Source organism: Rhamphochromis longiceps, linkage group LG5 (assembly GCF_057381845.1).
Source record: "Rhamphochromis longiceps isolate RC_006_pf linkage group LG5, R_longiceps_female_GT1.1, whole genome shotgun sequence".
Classification (NCBI taxonomy): domain Eukaryota; kingdom Metazoa; phylum Chordata; class Actinopteri; order Cichliformes; family Cichlidae; genus Rhamphochromis; species Rhamphochromis longiceps.
Window position 1 is genome coordinate 18941228 of NC_140561.1, and position 24664 is coordinate 18965891.

A 24664-nucleotide genomic window follows, 5' to 3' on the forward strand; every position below is an offset into this window, starting at 1 on the left:
GGGATGAAGAGGGAAAGAGAGAAAAACATTAGAAGCGGTGAACCTGTCCAAAACATCATAAATGTCAACATTTGGGTTGGTATTTACATTTCTTACTCTCATATAATTATATGGAAAAAAAACCCCTCTTACATATACCAGTATACAAAGACTAAAATTCAAAATGTAACTTCTCAACAGCGTTAACCATAGTTAATATTTTGACCACGCGTTACCAGAACTGGTACCATCAGTCACTCTGTCAATAACTCAATCTGAACCTGAGAGCAAGGGGACCCTGTGGTTTTCATCTGTTTTTGGAAGGTTGGGGTGGGGGTGGGGATGTTCTTATGAGTAAAAGTTTCTGATAAACTGATAGCAAATTTTTAGGCTAACGTGAGGTAGACAGACTTTGAAATGCATTGTATTTAATATTAATAAATAAAAATGGACCAGCTTTTTCTTTTTTTTTTTAACCCAACCACTGCCCCTAAACCAACTTTTTTCCCTCCCTTTGAAATTTTCTAGCATATTCCTGCAATTATAAAAGTTACAGCACACAACATGTCATTCTCTACTTTGGCTAACAGTCCCTGGGTACTCCTCCCATTCTTACATGGGTGCTTTCACTTAAAACACACACAAAGGCAAAAGCAAACAAACAAAACCAAAAAATATAAAATCCCCCCCAAACTTCTACGTAAGACACTCGACTCATTTTTTTTTTACGTCAAAAGAATGAAGTCTCTCTAATGCGGTGACAGGTTAAAGTTGATGGGCGGGCCTTTTCCAGTTAAAGCATTCTACAGTCATTGATCCAGACACTTATTACGCACAAGACTTATCAGCCAAAGCGGGCGTGGAGGCCTTTCAGGCCGCTGCTACAGTACATCCAGGTTCAAGATTTGATAGAGATCTGTGAGTGTATGGACAGGCCCCCGCTTCAGACAAAGTCAGGAAAGTGTGATGGCATCCAAAAGAAGTGATAACCTCGCTAGTTTATGGTTCATCACCAGAAGCTTGAATAGTTTCTTTTTTTTTTTTTTAACCTATACTGTACAAGCTCTCTTGTGCTTGGTAAAACACAACACTTACCTCCTCACGCCATGAACGTCCCATAGTGCAAAATTTATTGTTGGTAAGGTAGAGTGCCCCCAAAAAGGTTTTTGTACCCCTCTTTTTTTTTAATATATACATATATCATTTATATATAATGTCAGAAGGCTCTTCCTTTATCCAACAGCATAGTGCTTTCGTTTATAACAAAAGGATATCTTTGCTTTGATACCCAGGAGACAAAGACAAGCTTCAAGCATACTAATTCTACTCTGCGTTCAAGCACTAACAAATACTTTTTTTTCCCATTATGACAGCGATGATACAGTTGAGGTTGATGTGGATGGGGGCATTTCAAAATGCAGTCAAATATGTTTTCGAAGCTAAAATCAGTGGTTGAGTTAAATTATCTTTTTTTTGTTTGTTTTCTTTGCTGTAAATCATAAAAGCTAAAATGTCTTAGTACATTACTGCACTTTTGCATTTGTATTTTTATCCATTCTGAAACTAGCAAAAAAAAAAAAAAGAAGAAGCATGAACTGGTGTGTCAGGAGTAATGCATCTACCACAAACACTGCACAAAAAGAAATGTAAACTTAAAGTGATAAAACTGTAATCGTGGTTTGTGTTAATTTCAGCTCAATTATTCACTTAGGACATAGTGAGCATTGAGTCTTTTATTTCAGGGTATGCATTTTGTTGTTTTGTTATTTTTTTTATTTTTATTACATATTCAGTCCCGAGCCTCTTCAAGTTATAAAACAGTGCATTTAACTCTCTGTTTTAAACATTTACTGCAAAAGCTGAACGAGATTTTCCTTTGTTGGATAAATTAAAAACAAAACAAAAAAAACAAAAAAAACAAAAAAAAAGGCAAAGCCTGCCCTCTTCCTTCTCCCCAAAACAGTACTGAATAACTTGGTGCATCTGGATTTCAGTTTTTCTTTAGACTTCAGTGTGCAAGGTAAACTCTTTTTTGCCAAATGGTTAACAGCAATACTGAGTTTATGTATCTGTTTTTAAATGTGGAGCTGAACTAGTAAAGTTAGGTCCATAGATTTTTGGACTAAGATGGTTTTTAGATTTTTGCCCCTTTACACCACTGCAATGGATTTTAAATAAAACAAGCAAGATGTGATTGAAGTTCAGGATATTAATTAATTGTTTAGGAATTCATTCATTTTTATCATAGTTCTCATACCCATAGTTTCCATAGCTTTCAAAGGCTCAAAAGTAATTGGACAATTTACGGACTGCAGGTTTTAGATGTGTCCTTGATCCAACTCAGCTGATTTAAATGGCTAAATTACCTCCTCAACATGTCTTGAAGTTCTCCAGATGCCTGGTAATGAACTGACCATTAGATTCAGGTGTGTTGACCCAGGGTGAGCCCTAAAACCTGTAGGACATCAGCTCTTGAGGCCTGGAGTTCCCCATCACTGCAGTAGAGCATGCATCTCAGAGGGTAGCTTTTACTGTAGACTGCATTTTAGTATTCAACTATTCAAACAATAGTTCAATTCAAAAATTCAACTATTAAAACAATTCTTATATTTAAACTATAATAATTTATGCAGTTAATTTTAAACCACTGAAAATGGGGAACTATATATGAAAATAGCTCCTAAACAGTTAACGCCATACTTTTGTTAAACCCCTTAAATTAAGGCTGAACTTGAATCACATCCTAAGGGTTTGATTTGAAAGCCTCTCTCATTACAGAGGCCAAATTACATATTACATAACATGTTATGGACCATCTGTATAACCCTTTCTTAATATTTAATTACAAAAATCTAAAAACAAACAAACAAACAAAACAAATCAAAGTTGCCGTGGAGAGATTTTGGAGATACTTGAAAATGTCAAACTCAGGTAATACACATTAAAAGAGGGTGCAGTTTTATTTTCTTTGTTTGTTTGTTTGTTTCTTTTTTTTTTGGATATCTCTAATACTCTTAGGAAGATTTTGGATTTCCTCTAATGGTACGTCCAGAAGTTAAACCTATTCACATCGTGTTTGTTTTTGTTTCTGAGCTTTTGTTAAAGTGATGGATTGCAAAATAATTTTGATAATGCCCCTTTGAGAACATTTTTATCACACTGGAAGTAAACGCATTTGTGGAATGAAGTATTTGCGAACTCACCTCAAAACTGGAATTGCTCTTAAAAGTGTAAATACTCCTGTCTCCTGTCATTTCAATCCACTAACCTGGATATTTCACAAAGATGTCATTAAAAAAATATTTTAAAAACCCACAAAACTAACATATGTCCTATAGCGCCTCATTTACCACTTTCGAAAGCTGCTCCACAAGTACAGCCTCTTTAAATCATTCATAATGTATGGTATTTCCATCACTCAGTTCTGTTTTGATTCTTATTTCATTTATAACTTTTTTGTACAGTTAGAATCAGTTTAATTACTGGACAAATGGAAACCCAGTGGAATGCTTTTGTGGCTGAGCAGAAGTGAAATCTGGTGCCGAGGAGTGGGTTCTGGTGCCAGGGGAGAGCTCAGAAAGGGTTTCAGGTGGTTTAATGTGGGCTTTACACAAATGTGCTTCCTCCAGCAGCCTAAGAGCAGCCACATCGATCCACCACCATCCCTGGAATCTTGCCGTGAATGATCTGCTGCTTGTCATTGAAGTAGAGCATGTTAATGGGAGACATCTTGGTTGGGGTGCAGCAGGGCCCCGCGGAGCCTCGCGGGTTGGCGTGCTGCACCAGGTGGGTGTGCGGGTATTTCTGCATGAACATGTACTCGCACTGGCCAGAGCAGTAGTTCGCTTTGTAGCGTTTAGGGGCAATGATCCAATCCCAGCCGAACGCCTCAAAGTCCACAGTTAGAGGGTAGCGACAGCAGCGAGACTCAGTGGAGTGCTCATCGCAGTCCAGGCCGAGGTTTCTCCGAGAACGTTTGGTTGTCTCAAGAACCTTCACCTCCAGAAACGGCTGCTGGAATCAGGGGGAGGAGGGGCAGGACAAAAAGAAAGAGGTGGTTATAAGAGAACAACAGCAGAGACATGACAGCAAAGGAAAATACAATAAACTGACAATTGGCTAATGCAAACATTTAGATAACATCAGTTATTTTCAACATTTTGGTCTGAGAATTTAGTGTGTCTCGTATGTGTTTCTTTTAAACTCTTACATTTTGGTGGTATAATGAGTCAAGGAAATCAAATGTTCCAGTAACAGGGCATACTAACCACTAGACATGGGTAAAGCAGACTTGGATTTGTCAGATTTCAAGATGACAGATGGTTGATGATCTTTAAGGCCTTTCACATAGAATGCAAGAACCCTAGAAGCGATTCTTTTCTATGTCCTGTGCTGTGCAATGATGGTTTGTCACAGTGTTGAAAAAAGCAGAGCAGAATGTGCCAGCTGAGGTCAAGCTTCACCTTGTAATGTAGATTTGTGTAACCAATAGATATGCAGAATGACAAGGAGCGGGCCCATACTGACATTTCCGTGTGGTTTTCGCTGTTGCAAGTAAAAACCACATTGTCTTGTCAACCATGTTGAATATGTGATAATGTAGGGTAAAATGAATAGAGCACCAGTCAATCAGGACTAGAGAATCGTCCATGGAAACCACCAGTCATTGGTGTTGACAAAAGGTTCCCTGTGATTGCTTTGATAGCTAGCATATAGTTGCCATCATACTTTGAATGGAAGTGAAGGGCTTACAAAAACTGTCCAGCTACTGTACAAGTTCTTGTGAAATCGTAAAAAGTGTGACACTATCAGAAATAAAGAAGTTTTGCCTTCAAAGAAAAAGTTGCCTACATGATTGTGGCTTTAGCCATCAACTGCCAGCAACAATTCACAACTGGTTGGGGAATGCTCATTTTACCTGGCAACCACAATACCTGGTGGTTGCCAGGTACTGTAAAACCAACTCTTGCCCTGTGTGACTGGGGGTTAGTGCTATTAACTGTTTTAACTCATCTCAGTCAGTCTAGCTGGACAGCAACCAACTGTTTTAACCTATTACCATACAGCAATGATAACTGATATTTCGAATATACTTCTAAATGAATCATATCTATTTTATTTTATTTTATTTTATTTTATTTTTTTTCATGTGAATGGAGAATGTTTTTGCATTATATATGCTTCTCTTGGGCAGTATTGTTAGAAGATATAGCATACATTTTTAATGCTATGCAGATGACACCCAGCTTTATCTATACATGAAGGCAGATGACATACACCAATTAGTTAAACTACAGACATGTCTTAAAGACATATAGACCTGGATGACCTCTAATTTCCTGCTTTTACATTCTGATAAAAATTATAAAAAAAATTCTCCCTTAGTTCCACATAATGCACGGAGCATTTCTTCTACACTCTGAATTTAATAATGTAATCATTAGTAATAATTTCAAACTCCGGCTCTCTGTGTGTGTCTTTTGTCCTGTCTTTCTACCCACACCCCCAAACAGTTGCACCAGATGGCTCCCCCTCCCTGAGCCCGGCTTTGCTGGAGGTTTCGTCCTGTTAAAACCAAGTTTTTCTTTCTCACTGTTATCAAGTGTTTGCTCATAGGCAGTTATCTGATTGTTGGGATTTTCTATGTATTATAGGAATTGCACCATTCATCAACTGGATTCTTACAATCAACCAAATCTTTCTTTCTTCAGCTCTGATTAGAACATTTTATCCATCCACACGTCATTTTTGTGCAGTGCATATTCAACCACACAAAGAAAACCACACTTTGGGAAGTCGTTACGCCTGTCTGCTATTTGTGATGAAACAGTTTACTTCTGTTCTAGTTTATTTCCTCTATTTATTTGTGGGAATAAAAAACATAATTAAAGAACAAAGCAGTGTTTTAATCAGCATCCTTGGACATCTGTTTCTGGAATAAGCCTGACTAACTGTTTCTCCCTTCTTCCAATCTTTGCACTAGGCTAAACTGCAGCAGCTTCATATTCTCAATACTGTAAATATTATAATCAAACTTTGGTAATAAAAAATAACTTCTTTTCTAAAATCCTGAACTATTTCTTTATTATCTTGAACTGAGAACAAATAAAGAGTCTGACATAGACAGGCAGGGTGCTGCAGGCAGAGAATCGGCCCACCCTTACTTGCTTAATCTTCTGTTTCACTCTAAAAGGATTCATAATCTAAAACATCTATATTACAAATAAGATTTAAAGCCACTGACTGAGATCAGAATATCATCAATGCATTTTTCAACCTAAGGTGTCGCCTCCTGCTGCCCTTTAGAGAGAGTGCAGCTTCAGATTTGTAAGCTATGGCCAAGATTTTATACATGTCTGTAAATGTTGAATGAATATTATTATCTTTACCTGCACAATATATATGTCCAAAACCTTTGCAAACATCTCACCTCATGCAAGGGAGGGGGCAGTCAGTGCATTTTAAATAAAGACACCAATAATCACACCAACTCAATCCACCACAAAATGGATTCAGTGAGTTAAGTACAAAAACCCACCAAAGTGACTTCAGAGTAGTTATTTGCAGAGGTGGCAAAAGTAAAGACATTTTGTACTTAAGTAGAAGCACAGACTATCAGTACTAAAATGAAAATGAGTAAGGAAGAGGTTAAAGTGTGATTCAGCATGTGGAGGAACCCTAAAATCAGTTCTAATGGCTCGCCATCGGGAAAGGGACTCATGACTCTCAATAATTTCTATTGAGAGCTCTATTGGATTTTCTTAATGTACAGGCTGTTTTCAGCTGATCTAGTCTGCTACTGCTCTGAGTGTTACTGCTTCTTGTGGATTTACACAACTGAATTGAACCAGATGTAAGCAGATGAGTTGTCCTGGCCTATTTTCATTCTCTACAATGACAGTCTTTATGTTTGTCTTTATGGGTCTTAACATCATCAGCTTAATTTCAAATTCATCTCTGCTACACTTGATGTAACCTAACGCTGACCATGAGCACCACAGCCACTGTGCACCAGTTACACACACTGTTCTTTACTTTGAACCCACCAGAGTACAGCAAACTAATCTGTTTATCCTGCAGTAAACTGCTGATTTTTTTTCATGCCACCTTTAAATGACACAGTTAGTCTCCCTCAGAGACCTGCATTGCAGCAGGTCTCACAATTTGAAAAAACATAATGACACAATACCTATTTTAAAAACACTAGGACTACCACTGAGCAGTCCTTACTTTTAAATATAACCTCTCTTTCTTCATCTCCGAGTGAAGTTAGCTCTCTTTTTTTCTCTCCCTGCGAAATACAGCAGCTGTAAAAAACTGGACACAAACAGTTTAACCCCTGATTATAACACGTGGTTTTACCTCTTTTGTCTCTTTTTATGCGACATCCTCTAGTGATTAATAGACTAACAGGACTGCTTTTCATGTGTTGCTGTTAAGGCTCAGATTGGTTTGATGTTCTAGGGCTCGCAGTGACATGAAATAATAATTTCCCTCAAATCTGTCAAAACCATAAGTAATGAGTCTGTTTTGCAAATGTAAGGAGTAGAAAGTACAGATACTTGTTTGAAAATGTAGGGAGTACAGATACAGATACCCCAAAATTCTACTTAAGCACAGTAACGAAGTATTTGCACTTTGTTATAGCAACATGATGAGCATTAGAAGAGTTACAAATGTAGCCTAAAAATCACAGAAGAAATAACAGATATATCATAAAATCCTTGATAAAGATGAGTGCTGTATACATACAGTGATGACTTACTGTCAATTGTCATACTGTCTTACTGAGGCACTTTAATGATTGTTACTAGTAATATCTGTGCTAAAATAAGAAATTGATATCTGAAATAAAAGTCTAGTAATTGTACAAATAGCATGTCCCTGTACGACAGTTGCAGATTCTGTAAGCTTTGTGCCATGTCAGGTGCTCAATTCATCTAACAAACCATATGGGCTCTTGACTCTATCGTAAATGAAACATTTACAATGCTGTGACATACGGTTTATAACTCCATCATTAATATTCATGTGGTGATCTGGACATCTGTGTGCAAAGGATCTGATGGGAAAGTAGAAATCTCTGATACTAAATAATGTAAGAGCAAATATATTTTCTCTACAAAGACTTTGATCTACTTTAACGAAACAAAATGGATTTCATAGCACTTCGCTCACACGGCAAGCATTTCAGCCCCTAACTCTTTTTCTACTGAACTCTGAGTACAAAGAATACAAAGAAACCACACTTGTAAGTATAAAAAGAAAAGAAAAAGAATTAAATTGAATAGTCATTTCATAATTAACTAAAATGTATGAATTAATTTGTCAGCTTTGAATAGGAAACACAACTTTCCATTTGAGCACTGACTCCATGGGCTTTGAGAGAAACTGGTCTATTCAAACATCGATAGCTGACTCTGTACGCTTGGTTTGATTCATGACCCAAGAGGTCATCTGCAGGCTACCATAACCTTGACCTTTGGGCAGAGGCAAGCACATCAAATATTTTACTCCATCATGTTTGTTTTACAAAGCCTTCTTCTCCTCACAGTGATTCCAGCTGGGCTCGAGCACACTGAAAAGAGGAAATAAGCTGAAAGGCTGTTGGGGTGAGACCATGTCAGCCTGGCCTTTAGGGCTTTTGTTGTAGAAAAAAGACCCAGAGGATCAGGAAGAAGCAGAGTTTGACTTTCTTTCTTGTTGTGTTTTGTTTTATTTTTGTACACTTGCATGTCTTTTTGATCTTTTCCTTTTTCTTGGGTTACCAAGAATAATATAGCACACTGCTGTGTGCTCAGAAGGCAGCGATTTATTGGCCAAGACACCAGAGCTGACCCCTGATACGTGTTGTGAAGAGCTGACCCAAATAATCACTTGGTAAATATTTGGTGTTGCTTAACCAGGATAGATGGCCTACATAATCCAACAGGGATGTTGTAACTGTCAGTTGCAGTAACTCTGGGATTGCTAACTAGACTAATGGTTCATGAGTTTTCCTTTGAGGTTTAAGGTTGAAGCAGCTCCATCCATTACATCAGAGGTTTAGCATTGAAAAAAGTGAAGCATACTTGCAGTGTGGAAAAAAATCCCAAGTATTCAAAGGAACACTGGGTAAAAATTAGTCTTAATTACTTAAAGTTTTCACATTTTCCCCAAGGTGAACCATTGCAAATAAACATGTTTTCGTCCTAGCAGGATCATTTTTAAATGGAGTAGTCCTTTAACTGGTGTTGTTATCTTTAAGAAAGTGAAAAAAAAAAGATTTCTACCTAAAACTAAAGGAATAAAAATCAGATTTTCTGAAAAGTATTTTGCGCAGAAAGAACTTTTTGTATCATTAGACGTCATTAGACTTTGTTGATATCCATAATATGGTGGCCGATCTGAAACAGCTGCGTTCGAGTGGTCACGGCTGTTTTCAGAACCCAGATTTACCAGTATAGATATGATTTAAATACAGTTTGAAATCATACAGAAAATACGTAGGGGAACTCAGGAGTAAAGCATCAAAGGCCTTCAGCAGTTCACTGCGATGTTATGATTGCATGGCGAGGATTTTCTGTTTGATTTAAAATTAATGCAGATTCACAAAAAAACAACAACCAAAAACCGTTCTACCCGCTGCAGAGCGGTTGCAGATATTTCTTAATGTAAGGAGGTATATTCAAGGTCTGGTAGTTTTGTGTTGTTTTGGATTTTTTTTGGGCATTTTGGATTTATTTGTTTTTTACTGCTTAAAGTTTTTGCCGCATGTTTTGGTGTTTCTTTCATTAAAGTAATGCTGAGCTTTAGTTGTACTGTAATGTTTGAGCTCAGGTTGCTGTTTAGTTGTTCTAGAGTCTTAGAGCCTATTAAAATCAGGCTTTACTATTAATAAAGTTACAAAATATAATTACCTATCACTGTCTCACTGTCGTCAGCCCAGTTTTTCTAGATTTTAGCATTATACACTCCCCTTTTTGTGGACCTCCAATTTCGTCCGCTTAGACACCCCTGTGTTTTCTTCCTATCTCATTATTGTATATTTTAAAATATACTTGTCATTTTTTTGTCTCTGTGATACCACATGTTTTTATTTTATTTTATTTTATTTTACAGTCTGCTCAGGATGTTTATCCTGATGTTGTACTTGATGTTAATCTGATATTAGGAAACAATATTACAATATATGTAAAACTTGGAAGGGGATCATTAAAAAAACACGGCATAGCTGTAGTGGCTCCTCACTAGCGACTGGTATATTTTGTGTATAAATTTTACTCTACATGCTTCAAAGAGTTTATTGTAGAAGTAAAAATATGTGGAGAGACAGAAATGATGCACAGGATTACTGCCTTCAAGCTTTTTCTTTCACTTTTTTGTTCGATTATTAACACCAACTTATCGACTAATAATATGATCTTCTAATTGCCTTCTTTGAATAAAATCTGAATTTGCATGTGCACAAAGTGATTTCCCTCCCCATCCCAGGGACAGGTCTGAGGGTCCTTACCAGTCCCTCCTCCCCAGGTCGCAGTGAGGTAACTGCCAGGTCATTGCCACTCTCGTCAAAGGCGTTGATGTCGATCCCCCAGTTAGTGTGGGGCTGTTTGAACCAGTTCTGCAGCACGTGCTTAAAGTCAATACTTTGCCAGTGGCCGACCCTGGAATTGAGCTCTATCTTCAGGGAGCGGATGCGTATGTGGCGGCTGCCCTGCTCTGTGACTGGCTTTAGTCGCAGGATCTGCAGGTAGACGGTGGAGGTCTGCTGCAGCGGTCGCAGATACACCCACAGCTGGGCCTTCAGCACCTTGGTGAACATCAGTTTGGGGCTGAACTTGAAGAAGCAGCAGCTGGGCTTTCCATTCACCTGCACCAGAGGCTCCGCTGTGAAACAGAGGAGAGTCAGATTTATTGAAGCACACGTGGACAGTCGTTTCACCAGCATTAAGAGTGTTTGCATTTTAATCTAAATGCAAAAAAGTACTCATATTTATTCTGGTTTTCCACCTCTAATCGCATGGTTTTTCGTTTTCATCATCATCTTTTCTAAAACAACAGACAAATAAATAAATAAAGTAGTAGCAATTTAATGGTCAGTGTTTTGGATGTACAAATGCAAAATCGCCATCATCATCAAAAGGACAAACCAGCACGCTCTGTTCATATGCTGCTAATAAACAAAAGGCATCCTTCCAACTGAGTCATGTGAGGTCTTTAGAAGATAACAAAGAATTAATTAATTAGGAGAATCTGCAGCATCACTCTGCAGCTTTCTTTCTCTACTGTTTCAGAACAGCTTTCATGAATACTCAGAGGAAAACAGAAGCTTCAGTAAAAGTGGGATTTTCTCCTCTCTAATATAAAAATAAACAGTGCATTGTGAAGGCATCAGAAAGCACATATGCACTACTTCATGCTTTGTAATGGATCATAAAGCCAACGACTGTGATAGGCCTGCATGGCACAAATAAACAGAAGCACTGAATTAGTTAAAAAGGGTTGCACTCTTGAAAGGATACTTCTTATTCTAGATGTAATAGTTTGTAGGTTCTTTGGGGAAAACTATAGTTACTATGTTAGATTGTAAACACCTGGAAAAGTGCCCATAATTTACAGAAACAGTGTGATCTAAACCGAGAGAGATACCTGGTGTTCATTTTACAGCATGACAATGTTAAAAAACAAAACAAAACCCCCCCTAACATTTATTTTAATAAAAGCAGCATGTCTGTAGTAAACTGACAGCCATCCTCAGCCTGTCTGCTTGAAGGCTGTCAGTTATCTATTCAGTTACATGTGTGATTACATTAAGGTTGGAAAACAGATACATTTGCATATAAAAACAAGAATCTGTAATGGTGGCCAGTGGACAGATGGTAACCTTAGATTCCCCTGGGTCACTCATAATGAAATGGCCCACCCCTGCATTTAACTAGCAAAACTAAAACATTTCAAGGTTTCTTTTTTTTCCGAGTGGGTCCCTTTATTACTAATGTATTTGGGGTCTGGATTAAGGGTTATGTCACAGAACACAAGGCGTCCCCTTAAAGAGCCAGATTTATTCCTGTCATGATCTCGGGCGGGCTCTGGTGTTTTGGTGATTTGCACCACATGTCAGATCTGCACATGGTCATTTACATAGACCTCCATCTGATATAATGACACGTCCATCCATTGAATTCGTTCATTCATTTCCATGTAAAGCATTCATTTACTAAGGGAAATTTATTCTGTACTTATTTGGCATAATAATGTGCCGAGAGTACAATAGATTATTTAAACTGTCCATTATCTCCGAGCAAATCGGACAAATTAAAACTACAGATTCTGCACTTTTAGGAGTTGCGGTTGTCCATCTTTTTAAAAAAGAAAAAAAAAACTGTATCAACTTGTCAATCATTGCTAAATCTGAGGTTGCTCAGGCAACCTGCTTCCTGGGTCAAAAGGTTATTTGGAACCTCAGCCTAGTTAAGAAATGGGATCAGGGGTCAAACCTGTCAGCCTCTTTACATCTCAGGGGTGCTGGGGAGGGGCAGCTCTAACAGCCAGATTGAGTTTGAAGGTCAAGGTCAACCCTTTGGCAATAGTAATATGTCTTTCTTCACGTCACGCCTTTTCACCAGAGAATCGTTGGAAACCTCAGGCGCACACATAACAACGCTGAATCACTTTGTTGTTGTTTTGATTAGGGTGGAGATTCTGCAGCCAATAGTGAATTGTTTATCAAACCAGGAGAGGACACTGCAATTTAATTATGGGCATGCATTGAGGGATAAGAATTCACTGAGGTACAAATGGACTGTCCATTAGAAGAGTCCAAGGCAAGCATTGAATAAGAGCCAAGTTAGGGACAGACGTGGTCCTTCAGCCTGTATTTCCAAGTCATTAGTGAGTGTAAATTATACAGTGTCTCACGCTGGACAAACAATGTTCCTTTTGGGGGGTTGCTGGGGTCACAGCAATTAACGTGGGTGGTGTTGTGTTTGCTCATCAGCACAAAACTGGTAATGAATTATTCTGCAAATTTGCTTGTGATTAATACTTTTTGTTGTTTTGAGTCACTGCAGATGAGGACGTGAATACACCAGCACTTCCTTTGCAAACACATTTCATCGCCTTTGTGAGAAAAATCCAACAAATGCTGAGGGGATGAAATGGTCAGTTTCTCAAGCAGAGTAATCCGAGAAGCAGGGCCTGCACGCCGTGATCCAGCGAGGTCCCCGGTTATTAAACACACATGCACAACATATGAGCTACGTCATGTTAAACAATGACTGCATTGATAGGTGAAATCAATTTGTGCCTTTATGGATCCTGTTAGTGCACAAGTCAGAGGAAAACCATGGAGGATGAATGCCTGCAGCTTAATTACATCCCACGCCTTGCCAGAGTGCTCCACGTGTGCAAAACGAGCAGGTCTAGCTTGTAAAGATCCAGAAAAAAAGCGGTGGGACATTTAATCCTTCCACCTGAAGTAACCGCTGTTGAAAAGCTTATAATTTTATGGAGAGACTGTTTTTATGGCTTAATTTCCTGCGCAATTTTCCAGCACCACCTACTGGAGCACAAACACCTCTCTCGTCAGCTAAACTGAAGATGAAAAGTAGAAACTAATTACTTTACAGTAAGAGCACTCATCTCATTTTATTCAAACTGAAATCCAAATTAAAGACGGAAAGAAAGAGACTGTGTTTTTGCAAAGGAAACCAGGTTTGTTTGATTTTCCTCCTCATGTTTCCTGCCTGCTTCATTATTATAGCGCTTTATTTCCCTGTGGTATAATTGCAGCATATGTAGCGCATGGATTTTACTGCCAACACGCAGCGGGCCTGCAGGTGAGCCTATCAAACATCTGGTGGACTCCCTGGGTACCTGTGTTCCATGGCTAGCCTCCTATACATGCATGTAAGAGGAGCCTTATAGAATATAAGGGTTTATTCAGCATGCCATCTGTCAGTTTTCATACAGTTCTCGCCCATTTAAATGCTTTTAATAAGTGAACACAGTGACGTTCCTGAGGGATGGATGAGAACTGAGCCGGGTAAGCTGTTGAAAACAGATGGAGAGGGAAAGTTAGGGTGTAGTTATACAATGAATAAGTAATATGAGACCGAGGAATGCACCTACAGTAGAAGGATAGATTTTATACATACATGTATTTATACATATATGTATATATGTCCGTATATATATATATATATATATATATATATATATATATATATATATATATATATATATATATATATATATATATATATATATTACAAAGGTTTCTACTGTTTTGTTGTGGCAACCTGTCCACTCAGTCACATACACAGTATGCCTCAATGTGAACTTATCTGTTATATATCTTAAATTTATTTTTTAAATCAGTCAAAAATGTTCCTTGTCAAATAAAGCAAAGAAACAACTTTTTTAATAGTGAATAACCACATAGTTTGACCAAAGTTCATAAACTGTTTATATCCTTTCCTAACTTGCATTGGAAATTGCAATGACGCCTAGCTGTGCAGCAGATTACACCAATCAGGTGGAAGTACGCGGCTCAGATGTGGTGGTGAGAGAAATGGTCACCTATTGTTAATGTCCACATGGATAATGCATAATAGTATGACCCTAGATAGGAGTTTCATTTGCATATATATCTATATTTTCTTTTCTTAATGGGAAATGCAAATGTGCCATTTTGTAGTGAGTGTGTGTTTGGGAGCCTTCGTGTTGAATAAATGTGACTCTAGGGTATCCCTGCGCACCTCGGCATATTAATCATCGTGACACGTTCACGACCCTTCTAATAAGACAGGGGCCACAGTGCACCCCCTCAAACATCCCATCCCACCCCAGCCCCGCTCCCTCTTTGTTTCTCGGCCAGTCCCAGGGGAAAGGAGAGGGTGGTGGGGGAGGCCGAGCTCGAGCTGAGGATGGAGGATGTGTGTGCGTACTTGTGTGTGTGTATGTGTGTAAAGTTAGACCCCCTCATTCAGAAGCCCTTCCCGGGGACAACGGCAGGCACAAGACTCCTATTAGGACTGAGCACAGTAGCCCCCCAGGAGCAACAAAAGACACCTCCTAATGCACCCTGTTCTAGCTCAGTGAACACACACACATGGAAACATGCAGCCACACATAAATGCACAACATACACCAGCTCCAAACCAACTGCCCTCAGCAAACACAGTAAAACTCATTGTTTTTTTGGAGTTTCACATGTTTGTAGTGAAGGGGCACGGCTGCTGGGCAGAAGGATGGGGAGAGCGAGTGCGCATTGAGAACAGCAATAAGGTGGACAGCTGGACAGCACGGAGCACGCCCGGTTCTCACTGCTTGTGTTTGTGTGCAGCCACACATACATGCAGGACATTAAAGCCACAGGACAATGTTCTGCTTTGTTAAATGCAAAACTTTTCTCATGCGTTACACAAGCAAGTAGAGGGTTTTAATTGACTCAAAGGCATTTTTTAAAAATTGCTATCAGACTTAAGTGAGAATGAACACTAAAATATCAGATGATTATTTAGTTTAATAGACACAGAGCCATAAAATAATAAAAAAAAAAAGAATTTGCAGGTATTAAATTCCCCCAACTGTCATGCACAGTACTCATTTCTATACAACAACACATTTAACTTCCAAGGAAAGTCAGAGCAAATTTTCCTAGTTGAGCTAAAATGACCCAAAGAGCAAAAAACAAAACCAAACAAAAAACTTTTATGTGAAACTTTAGCCAACCTTTTTTAAAAAAAACAAAAAACTACCAATCAGAAGTACTCACACAGCGCTATTCTAGACCTTTAACTTCCTGTTTATTAATGTCTCACATTATTCACATAAAATGTTGAGAGTGTGCTTCAGCTCAAACTTTTCACTGCAGCTACCCCAAAAATATGTCAGTCAGGTGGATATTCATCAGGTTTACAGACATTATTATCTCAAAACAATCTGAAATTTCTTGTGTAAGATTACTGTTTAAGAGTTCTTCAGCAGGGATGTATCACTGAACTACACGATGGAACGGGGAAGGATAAAATCACCTGTGAACTACTTACAGATTTTATTTTATTTTATTTTTTTTTTAGGATTTATTGTCTAAATCTCTCTGCTACAAGTGATACCACATGCTACAGCCATAGTATAACTACAGCCTAGCGTATTCTGGTTGTTGCTTCTCAATGAAATTAAGTGTAGCAATATTTTTCATTTTTTAAAACATTGCATGAAACTTTTCCAAATTGCCCCATATATCTGGATAGCTAGAAATAACCGTGACACAGAAAGTTGCTGGAAAGAAAAACAAAACAAAACAGAGAATGACACTAATGCAGATCCATGAAACCAGAGCTGGAACCAGGTACAGCTCTAAGCTTGGTTTGGCTTATCTAGACCAGACTACTTCATGTAATAGGTGGTGCTTTCTCTCTCTGACAAAAACAGGCATAAAACGAGAACCATACATTAGTAGGTTGTGCATTTGGTGTTAAACTCTTCACAGTTAGAGGGACTGTGTGTGTGCAGGCTGAGTTATTAGGGTTTAGTCCCTGCAGTGGAGTGATCTGTCTACTTTAGTGCTCTATATATTTCTTGACTAGGACAGGAAGGTGCACAGGTGGTCTAACACTTAGTGTTTGAGGTGAAAATTTTAAAAAGCCACTAAAAATGATCTTTTCATCTGACTGAGATTTTATTTTGGCACGTATAATGCTGTCATGCAGACTGTTTGCCAAATCTGCTCAAATTTGATTGGTCAACACTCTTTGGACTACAAGCAGACTACAAACAGACACCAGAAATCTTCCACTGCAAAGCCTGCAAAATACAGATATTAGCTCAGATATTAGAGATTATTTTTCTGATAGTACAAAAATACATTATTCGTAGTTATTGTCAATGTTACTCTTTTCATTCCAATGCACCTGACATGCTGTGAGAAAACGATACGTAGCAGCGGTTTGTGATGCACTTACAGCTCAGTTTGATGGGAAATTAAACCACTGCATCAAAATGTATGTTTATATTTGAAAAACCGCCCTCAGAAAATCTGGATTCTGAAAATGTTCACCTGAGCCACAGCTGATATTTAAAAGCAAAGCAAAACTGAAAACATGAGCACAAATGAAGACACACGCTTTGCCCCACTTGGTTAATAACGGAAAATATAATTTTTGCTGTTTAGAAAACAAATGATGCACATCTCTCAGTTTTTGTGCAATCATTTAATCTACAATCATTACATATTATTATTTAAAGATTATAGTGAAAAGGCAGAAAACATTTTAAATTTTTATAATTTGAACTACTGTAGGAGAAAGAAATACCTATATGAACAATAATAATATTAGAATTAATTTTTAAAATAATATTAATGACTGATTTCTCAGAAACTTTCATACTTTCCAAAGGTGTCCAGTGGGGTGAACTGGACTCTTACATGCCAGTTCAAGCCCTGAGATCTACAGTATATCACTATTCACCAGTACATCCACCATTCAGACCCAACAACACCAGTTTTAATCTCCATTTACAATAATCTTAATCATTCATCCAAAACAAATTATGAAACATTTTGTGTTGCTTCCAATTTTTTTTTTTTTGGTTGGTAATGTTAACAAAAGTAAAAATAAATAGCTACAAGTTACAATCTGTCAGCAGCTTCCCACCCTTCAACCAGCAACATGTAATTGTTGCTGGATTACATAACAAAGCCAGGGCTACTGCTGCAAGGAATCGAGGTGAGAATTCATCAAATTTTCAGCCACTGGCTCAGATTTATTATGTCACTTTAGATGCCTGCTGAAATAATGAAATCACGTTTCATAATTATGCAGACGACATCCTCATTTATCTTTCATCTTATGTGAATGCACAGACAAAGCCATTCAAACTTTTAGCAGATATTACACAAGCAAACTCTCACTGACCTCTTTTGAACTTCTACACTAAGTGTCTTGTGAATTTTTAAAAACTTCATGTTGAAACACTATGTGAAGTCTTTTAAAATTGAAATCAAATGTTTCATATAAATATGTTACACAATCAAACACGCACTGACCGATCAGCAGCTCCGGCAGCCTGAAATATGAATCTCCTTTGTTCTTAAAACTCATCCCTCCTTAGCTGCTACCCCTTACACATTCATGTCAACTGTTTAAACAAAATGCAAACACTTCTGCCTGCAAGTTCGAACTCACTAAGCTACTGAGAAAAATCCCTGAGGCCACCCAAATCTGTCAGAGCCTGAGCCAAGAGTTTTCTCTAAAAGGCAAAGTCAGTGTGGCCAGATTGTGCCAAACCTCCCTTGAGGAAGCTTTTTTCCCTCTTTTCCTCAGTTATAATCAACATAATATGGCCATAGTTCCCTTCATGAGCTTCTCTTTATCCAATTCTGCTGTACATTATATAAATCAAACTTGGCCCTCGTCCCTAAAGAAATTACTCAAACCATGCATTTTCACAACTTTCATAATGAATGTCCTCGGGTGATGTGGGTATGGTGAGGAGAAATACAACCACAGGTGATAAATACGGTACGAAGCTGCTCTCTTTTGCCGCAGAAAAGAGGCTGATTAAATTTTCATGCAGATAATAATGAGGTAATCCACTGTTAATTGTGCCTCTTTCCAACATACTGGCTCCCTCGTGGGATCCAACGTTGCGCCCACGCAGCATTTCGTTTGCTTAAATGCCTTAGATTTAATGGACTCTTCCATAAACTGATCCTCAGCACCTCCTCACACATCACCACACAGAGCCTGAACACATTCATCAACAATAATCCCCTCAATGAGCTCCGTTTTATCTTTTCACTCCCCTTTTCCTCCTCCTCCCTCGCGTCCCTATATAGGCCTTAATTACTGGTCCAAAGTAATTATTTCGTTTATTAGTGGAACGTAACATCTGTTTCAGGTCTTTTTAATTGTACCTATAAAACCCTTCCATTATTTCTGTCCCTTTAGGATAAGATTGGGCTGCTTGTTGCTCCCTGTGGACTTGCTCTCTTCTTCCCTCCGCCTCCCCACCAGAGCCATAGCATGAGCCACGGTGCACCTTTCTCCAGCTCCCTCTCTGAAACCCTTTAAAGAAGCAACAAGGAACTCAGCAGCGATACACACACCAGCTGAAAAAGCAGCAGGAGGAAATATGTATGTGCAGTAGTGTCTTCAAACATGGATTAATGCGGTCTTACATCCATTCTTCTTGTATTATTGATGAAGGTGGTATATTTCCAAATGCCAGGGGGGAAAAGCCAGCTGCAGGGACTGGTACACAGGAGCGTGGGAATAGAGGAAGGAGGGTGGAAGGAGTGAGATTCCTGAGGTCCTGGGGAAATTTTGTCCCCGTATTAATAGACTTTGGTCCCTTTGAAATTTTATTAGCCATAAAGTTGACGGTACGTTGTGCAATTTCTACAGTCGTACGGACGTGTCTTAAGTTTTTACTCCTTTTTAAACAAACCGCTCATGCCTCAGCGCCCAAACAATTCAAACACCAAAGTTTATCTTTCCCTGAACTGATGCCAGCAACTACACAAGGAGAACAGGTGTCATCGTCAAACTGAGACTATATCTATAAAAACCTCACATAGTCATCAACTTCCAGCAAACACTGACCAGTGAGTTGAAGACAGTCCGGCTGCTGGTGCTCTGTCCTTTTAGCGCTCTCCCTCTTAATTTTTATGGTTCCTGCACCTTCAGGAAATGACCCTTTTATAGGGTCAACACTATAAAAGACTTGTTTGTGTGTGTGTGTGTGTGTGTGTGTGTGTGTGTGTGTGTGTGTGTGTGTGTGTGTGTGTGTGTGTGTGTGTGTGGTGGGGGGATAAGTGTTCAAGTTACTACCGGTTCGTCTTTGCTGCCAAAGAAAGAGACCTGATGAGGTTAATAGTCTCCTCTTCCAATATATCACATAGCTGTGAACTCTGTGACCCTTTTTGTCAATAGGAGAACTTTTCTCTGGAGTGTGTGTGTGACTGTGTGAGTAGGTGTGTGTGGGCACCCTGTGTGTCTACACAAGCGTGCACATGTGGAAAATGGCACATGCATACCTCGACATGCGTGTGGATGTCTCTCTTTAATCGAGAGTTGTGTAAACCGATGCTCATGCTGGCTGAATGTGGTTCACCTGAATAGGATTACATAACAATGCCAGCATAAAATGGCATAATGTAGGCCTCTACTATTTACTGAACAAAACGTCGGGATAAAATAGTTTAAAAGTGAAAGTGCTATTTAAGGATGCATTCAATGTGGTGGTCTTGAGTTCTTCTAAACCTTAAGTGCTCGTCCCACTAATGGTTTAAGTGTTTTGCTGCAAACTGCCAGTCATTTCTCACATTTTGGACACACTAATATATCCATAAGCTGAAAAAAAGACTCTTTGCAGCAAAGAAAAGACATTCACTAAATCTAAAGAATGACCAGCAGTACAATAACTTTCTTGTGGCCTTTAAGTCTATTGCAGTAAATGAAGTGCAGTAACTGTCTGAGCAATTACTGTAATGCTTCTTCTGGTGTTTTCTACTGGCTGGCAGAAGTCATAAAGTGTGCCAAATTAGCATTAAGACATACAGAAGAAGAAAAGGGGAGAAAAAAAAAGAAAGAGGAGGTTGCCGGTGGCAGAGGAAGGTCTGGACTGAAGGTTTTTTGGACAGGTGACAAATGAGAGACTAGTGGGGTCAAATCCTCACCCCACCTTGGGCAAAACAAACCAAGCCCCAAAATACACACAATTAGACACATAAATCAACAAATAGGAACACAAATAGAGCAGCTCACACGTAGATACACATGCATGCATTTGTTAATAAAGATTCTCTGACACGCTAATCAAAGCCGAGTCACTTTTTCTGTGAGGGAAACAAGCGGAGCGGTTTACCTAAACAGCACGCTGTACAGAGGGGAGATGTTTCAGTACATAAAGTGCCGCACTATGATATAAATAGATGTACTTTTCCATGAAATTTCATAGTAATTACAGACCAGGAAGCATGGACCCTCTCAACCCCCACTGCGGCACCCACGTACCTTGAGTGAATACTAAGAAGCAACTCTGGCACAAGTCCAGTTCAGTATGTACTGTGTGAACCCCCGTGGCCCAATCAAAGGCAGTGTGCACGACTGTGAAAGGGTGATTGGGTTCGAGGTGCACAGGGAATAGTGTTTGAAGTCTTCCTTCTATCAGAGAGACAGAAAAGGGCACTTTTAATCCTGTGGGATCACTAAGGCGCCACAGGCAAAGGAGATGCGCTCATTCTCTCAATTCTTCCATGAGTACCGGGGGGGAAAAAAGAGGAAGGAGAGAGGGGGCTAACGGGGAAGAAGGTGGAGGCGGGTGTGAGGGGGAATACAGAGAGAGAGAGAGAGACTGAGCTGATGATAAAAAAACAGGGTAGCTGACGTAAAGAGATGAGGCAAACAGATGAGAGGGGAAGTGCTGCTCCCTAACATGACAGATTCAGCAGTAATGTCAATCAGCCACTGTGGGGCTGTCAGAAATGCGCAATAAGCTCACACAATGCCTTTTTCTGGCTTGATGAGATATCAAATCCCTTTGCACTGTGTGTGTGTGTGTGTGTGTGTGTGTGTGTGTGTGTGTGTGTGTGTGTGTGTGTGTGCATTAGAAACAGAATATGTATGCGTGTGAGGTAGTGCAGAGGATGGAAACCGGGGGTAAAAATATAATTTGAAGTCACTGTGTTTCCCAGAACGTACATTGAGTGTGTCAGCAATGCAGTCGAATGTGAGATTTCTTAATCAGCCAATCAGAGAGGTAACAATAACAAACCAAATACACTCTACATGTGTTTGTGAGCAGGTAACAAAAGGGGAAACAGGGACCGCACTCACGTATTTATGAACTGCTGCTTATATTAAGCAGTTTGAAATCAAATCAAATCTTTCACCTGCGGTAAGACATCATCTGTGCACTGATATCCTTTTTATGAGTTACAACAATCAACGCAAACAGAAAACTTGAAGGATGTCTGAGGTTCAAAATAATGTTAATAATGTGAGAACTAAACAGCACATATGGCCTCCTCTAACTTGCATTGAAATAGAGCAATTTAGAGGACATTTCAATAGCTGACATTTGAGTTAATGTTTTTTTGTTTTTATAATGACAAAGACAGGTGGTGCTTTCCATTACAGGTGAGTGGCAGTAAACACACACACACACACACACACACACACACACACACACACACACACACACACACACACACACACACACACACACACACACACACACACACATATATAGGTCTTTGTTCAACCAGGGAGTGAAAAAAAAGGATTATTTGCAGAGTGTTTCATCCGCCTTGTGCAGAATATATTACGTGTGTAAATGTTGTTGAACCCGGCGCTTCACCAGGAAAAGGTCACACACTCCCCTCGACCCTAAGTGATTCTCTGTCTTTGTGTACTCTTGGTGAAAAAAAAAGAAAACGAGCTGCGCCTATAAACTTCGCATTTAAAAGGCAAGTGCGGCCGAGGGGGGCCGCTGCATGAGGCGAACAATAGCAGCTTTTTGGACACACTTTTTCTCACTGCGATGAACAGCAGGGGAACCGGTAGAGCCTCCTATAAAAGAGCGATAGAGCACAGCTGCCAGGGTTCAAAAGTAATTTTATAAAATGTCTCAGAGGGGGCCTGCCTGTGGTTTATCTGTGGATTTATGGGAAACAATGGGAGGGCAAGCAAATTGTTAGAGGACAATAATCAGAGGGCCTCGAGATGTGATAACTCCAGAATTTAAGGTCTTTATGCAAAGGAAGACATTAAAGGATAAAGTGATGCAACTGCCAGCCAAATGCTGCATTATCATTAATAATGCACTTGACATTCAAACGGCTCTGCCATGCCTCGTGTTCTTAAAACGTTATGGGAGAAATGGAGAGTTTAAACGTGACAGCTAGGAGTCCAGCAGCTAAATATTAAACACTCTGCTTCATCATCATCATCGTCAAGAAGACAAAAGTCAATCAAGCCATATTGGCGCTGTCCGTTCAGAGTGATGAGGTTCTTTGTGCTACCAGTTATTGATTTATCAGTTTCACACATTATCCCCTCTTTTTGACAGCTGTCTAATTTTGCCAGTTAGTTTCCTTTAATCTCAATCACTAAGAGTAGGTTAGGTCACCGACTGTCCCCGCAGCAGGCCTGAGCCACTTGAACCTATACTGCTCCGCAATTACGCGCATGACGCATTTGGAGACAATATCATTGTTAGGTTGTAAACTATTACTCACGCTCAGAGGCCATAGTAATCACGGACTCCGTGGTGGCGTGGTACTCATCCTCCTCCATAAACTCATCCTGGGACGAAGCATCTCCCTGGAAGTCGTGATGGTCCAGAAGCTGCTGGAGCGGGGGCGCCTTGGGCAGCAGCTGATTGACCACCTCCCGGCTGATGTTGGGCGCCTGCTTCAGACGCAGTTTGCTCAGGATCTGGGACTTGATGGTCTCCAGTCTCAGCACTTTGCTCTGCTCCCTCCAAACACAAGCGGAACACTCGTGAGAACCGGCGTCCTCGTCCAGCAGAGATAGCCCGGCATCCGTGGGCGTCTCGCTGGCAGGAGGCAGCAGCAGATTGGGCTCATCGCTCCCCGACTGTCCCAAGGAGATGAGCACCATCAAGCACAGTAAGAAGTTGTACCTCGGCATGACGATGCGTGGACAACAGAAAACGCAACTTTTCCTCCCCTTCCTTAGCTTGTTTTTTACGCACTTTATTCCGTTAGATCCCGTCTCTCGAATCTGCGCCGCTCCTCGTCTTAGCCTACAAACGGCAAAGAATAAGTGACATGCATCTAATCCAATACGATCACCCCGAAGTTTCTCTTTTTGTAATATTCTTTCTTTTTCTTTTTTTTTCTTTTAACAAAAAAAGTGCGCGCAGAGGGTGTCGGTACAAGCTCCTTTGATTGAAAGTTAAATGCCTGGTGAATGCATAGCCTGCTCACGTGCAGTATAAGCTAATTGTTGTTTTCTGTACAATTTTAGTCCACGGATGTGTGAGTATGTGCAGAGGTGTCACTGAAAAATGTGCAAGTACGGTCAAAAAGGCGCTCTTTATATATCTCAGCTGCCCGATGTCGTAATCCGCCTCCATTGGCTAAGATTGCAACAAAAGGCTTTTAGGTCTGTCACCAAGTCAAGAGGGACAGAGGAAGGGAGGGTGTGCGCACCGTTAAGAGAGTATAAATGTTTTTACAGTGCACAAACAATGTCTCCCATTAGAGATAACCTATAGCCCAATTAGGTTATTAGGATGATGGCAAACTGCTCACTACGCATGTTTTTTTTTTGTGGTTTTTTTTTTAAAATAGGTTAAATGTTCAATGGTGCCAATTTAAAAAGAAAAATCAAAAAGAAAAAAGCTAAATGGATTTCTCGCAAATTTACCACAGCCAATCTCGAAGCGTGCACATAGCATTTATGGTGTAATTAAACTGGTAACTCGAAGATAAGAATTTATCATGTAACTAGACCAGATGGTATTATGCAGATTATTTAGATATATTCTTGTAAGGCTCTTCAAAATGAAAGTGAAAGTTTTCATTGAAACCAATAAGAAAGGACACACTCACGTTTTCCTTGAAAAATAATAGCTCCACATGTACAAGGGTGCATTCATAAAGGCTGATCATGATTTTGATAGATTATGTTTAATAACCCTACACCTCGGAGACTTTTGAGCCATT

At 39.5% G+C, this 24664-nt stretch overlaps 1 protein-coding gene across 2 annotated transcripts; it reads right to left on the reverse strand.

Annotated features, from left to right (window-relative positions):
• Positions 1-283: 283 nt before the first annotated feature.
• Positions 284-24394, reverse strand: LOC146669769 (growth/differentiation factor 11-like). Of its 2 annotated transcripts, none has more exons than XM_085406335.1 (3): positions 23210-24394; positions 10475-10848; positions 284-3993 (listed from the first exon to the last, which is right to left on the reverse strand). In XM_085406335.1, the coding sequence occupies exons 1-3, from the start codon at positions 23622-23624 to the stop codon at positions 3613-3615; spliced, it is 1170 nt and encodes a 389-aa protein (XP_085262461.1). In that variant the 5' UTR covers positions 23625-24394; the 3' UTR covers positions 284-3612. The 2 variants fall into 2 exon arrangements, with proteins under 2 accessions (XP_085262461.1, XP_085262462.1); XM_085406336.1 differs by having other exon boundaries at positions 284-3990; positions 23210-24392.
• Positions 24395-24664: the final 270 nt, after the last annotated feature.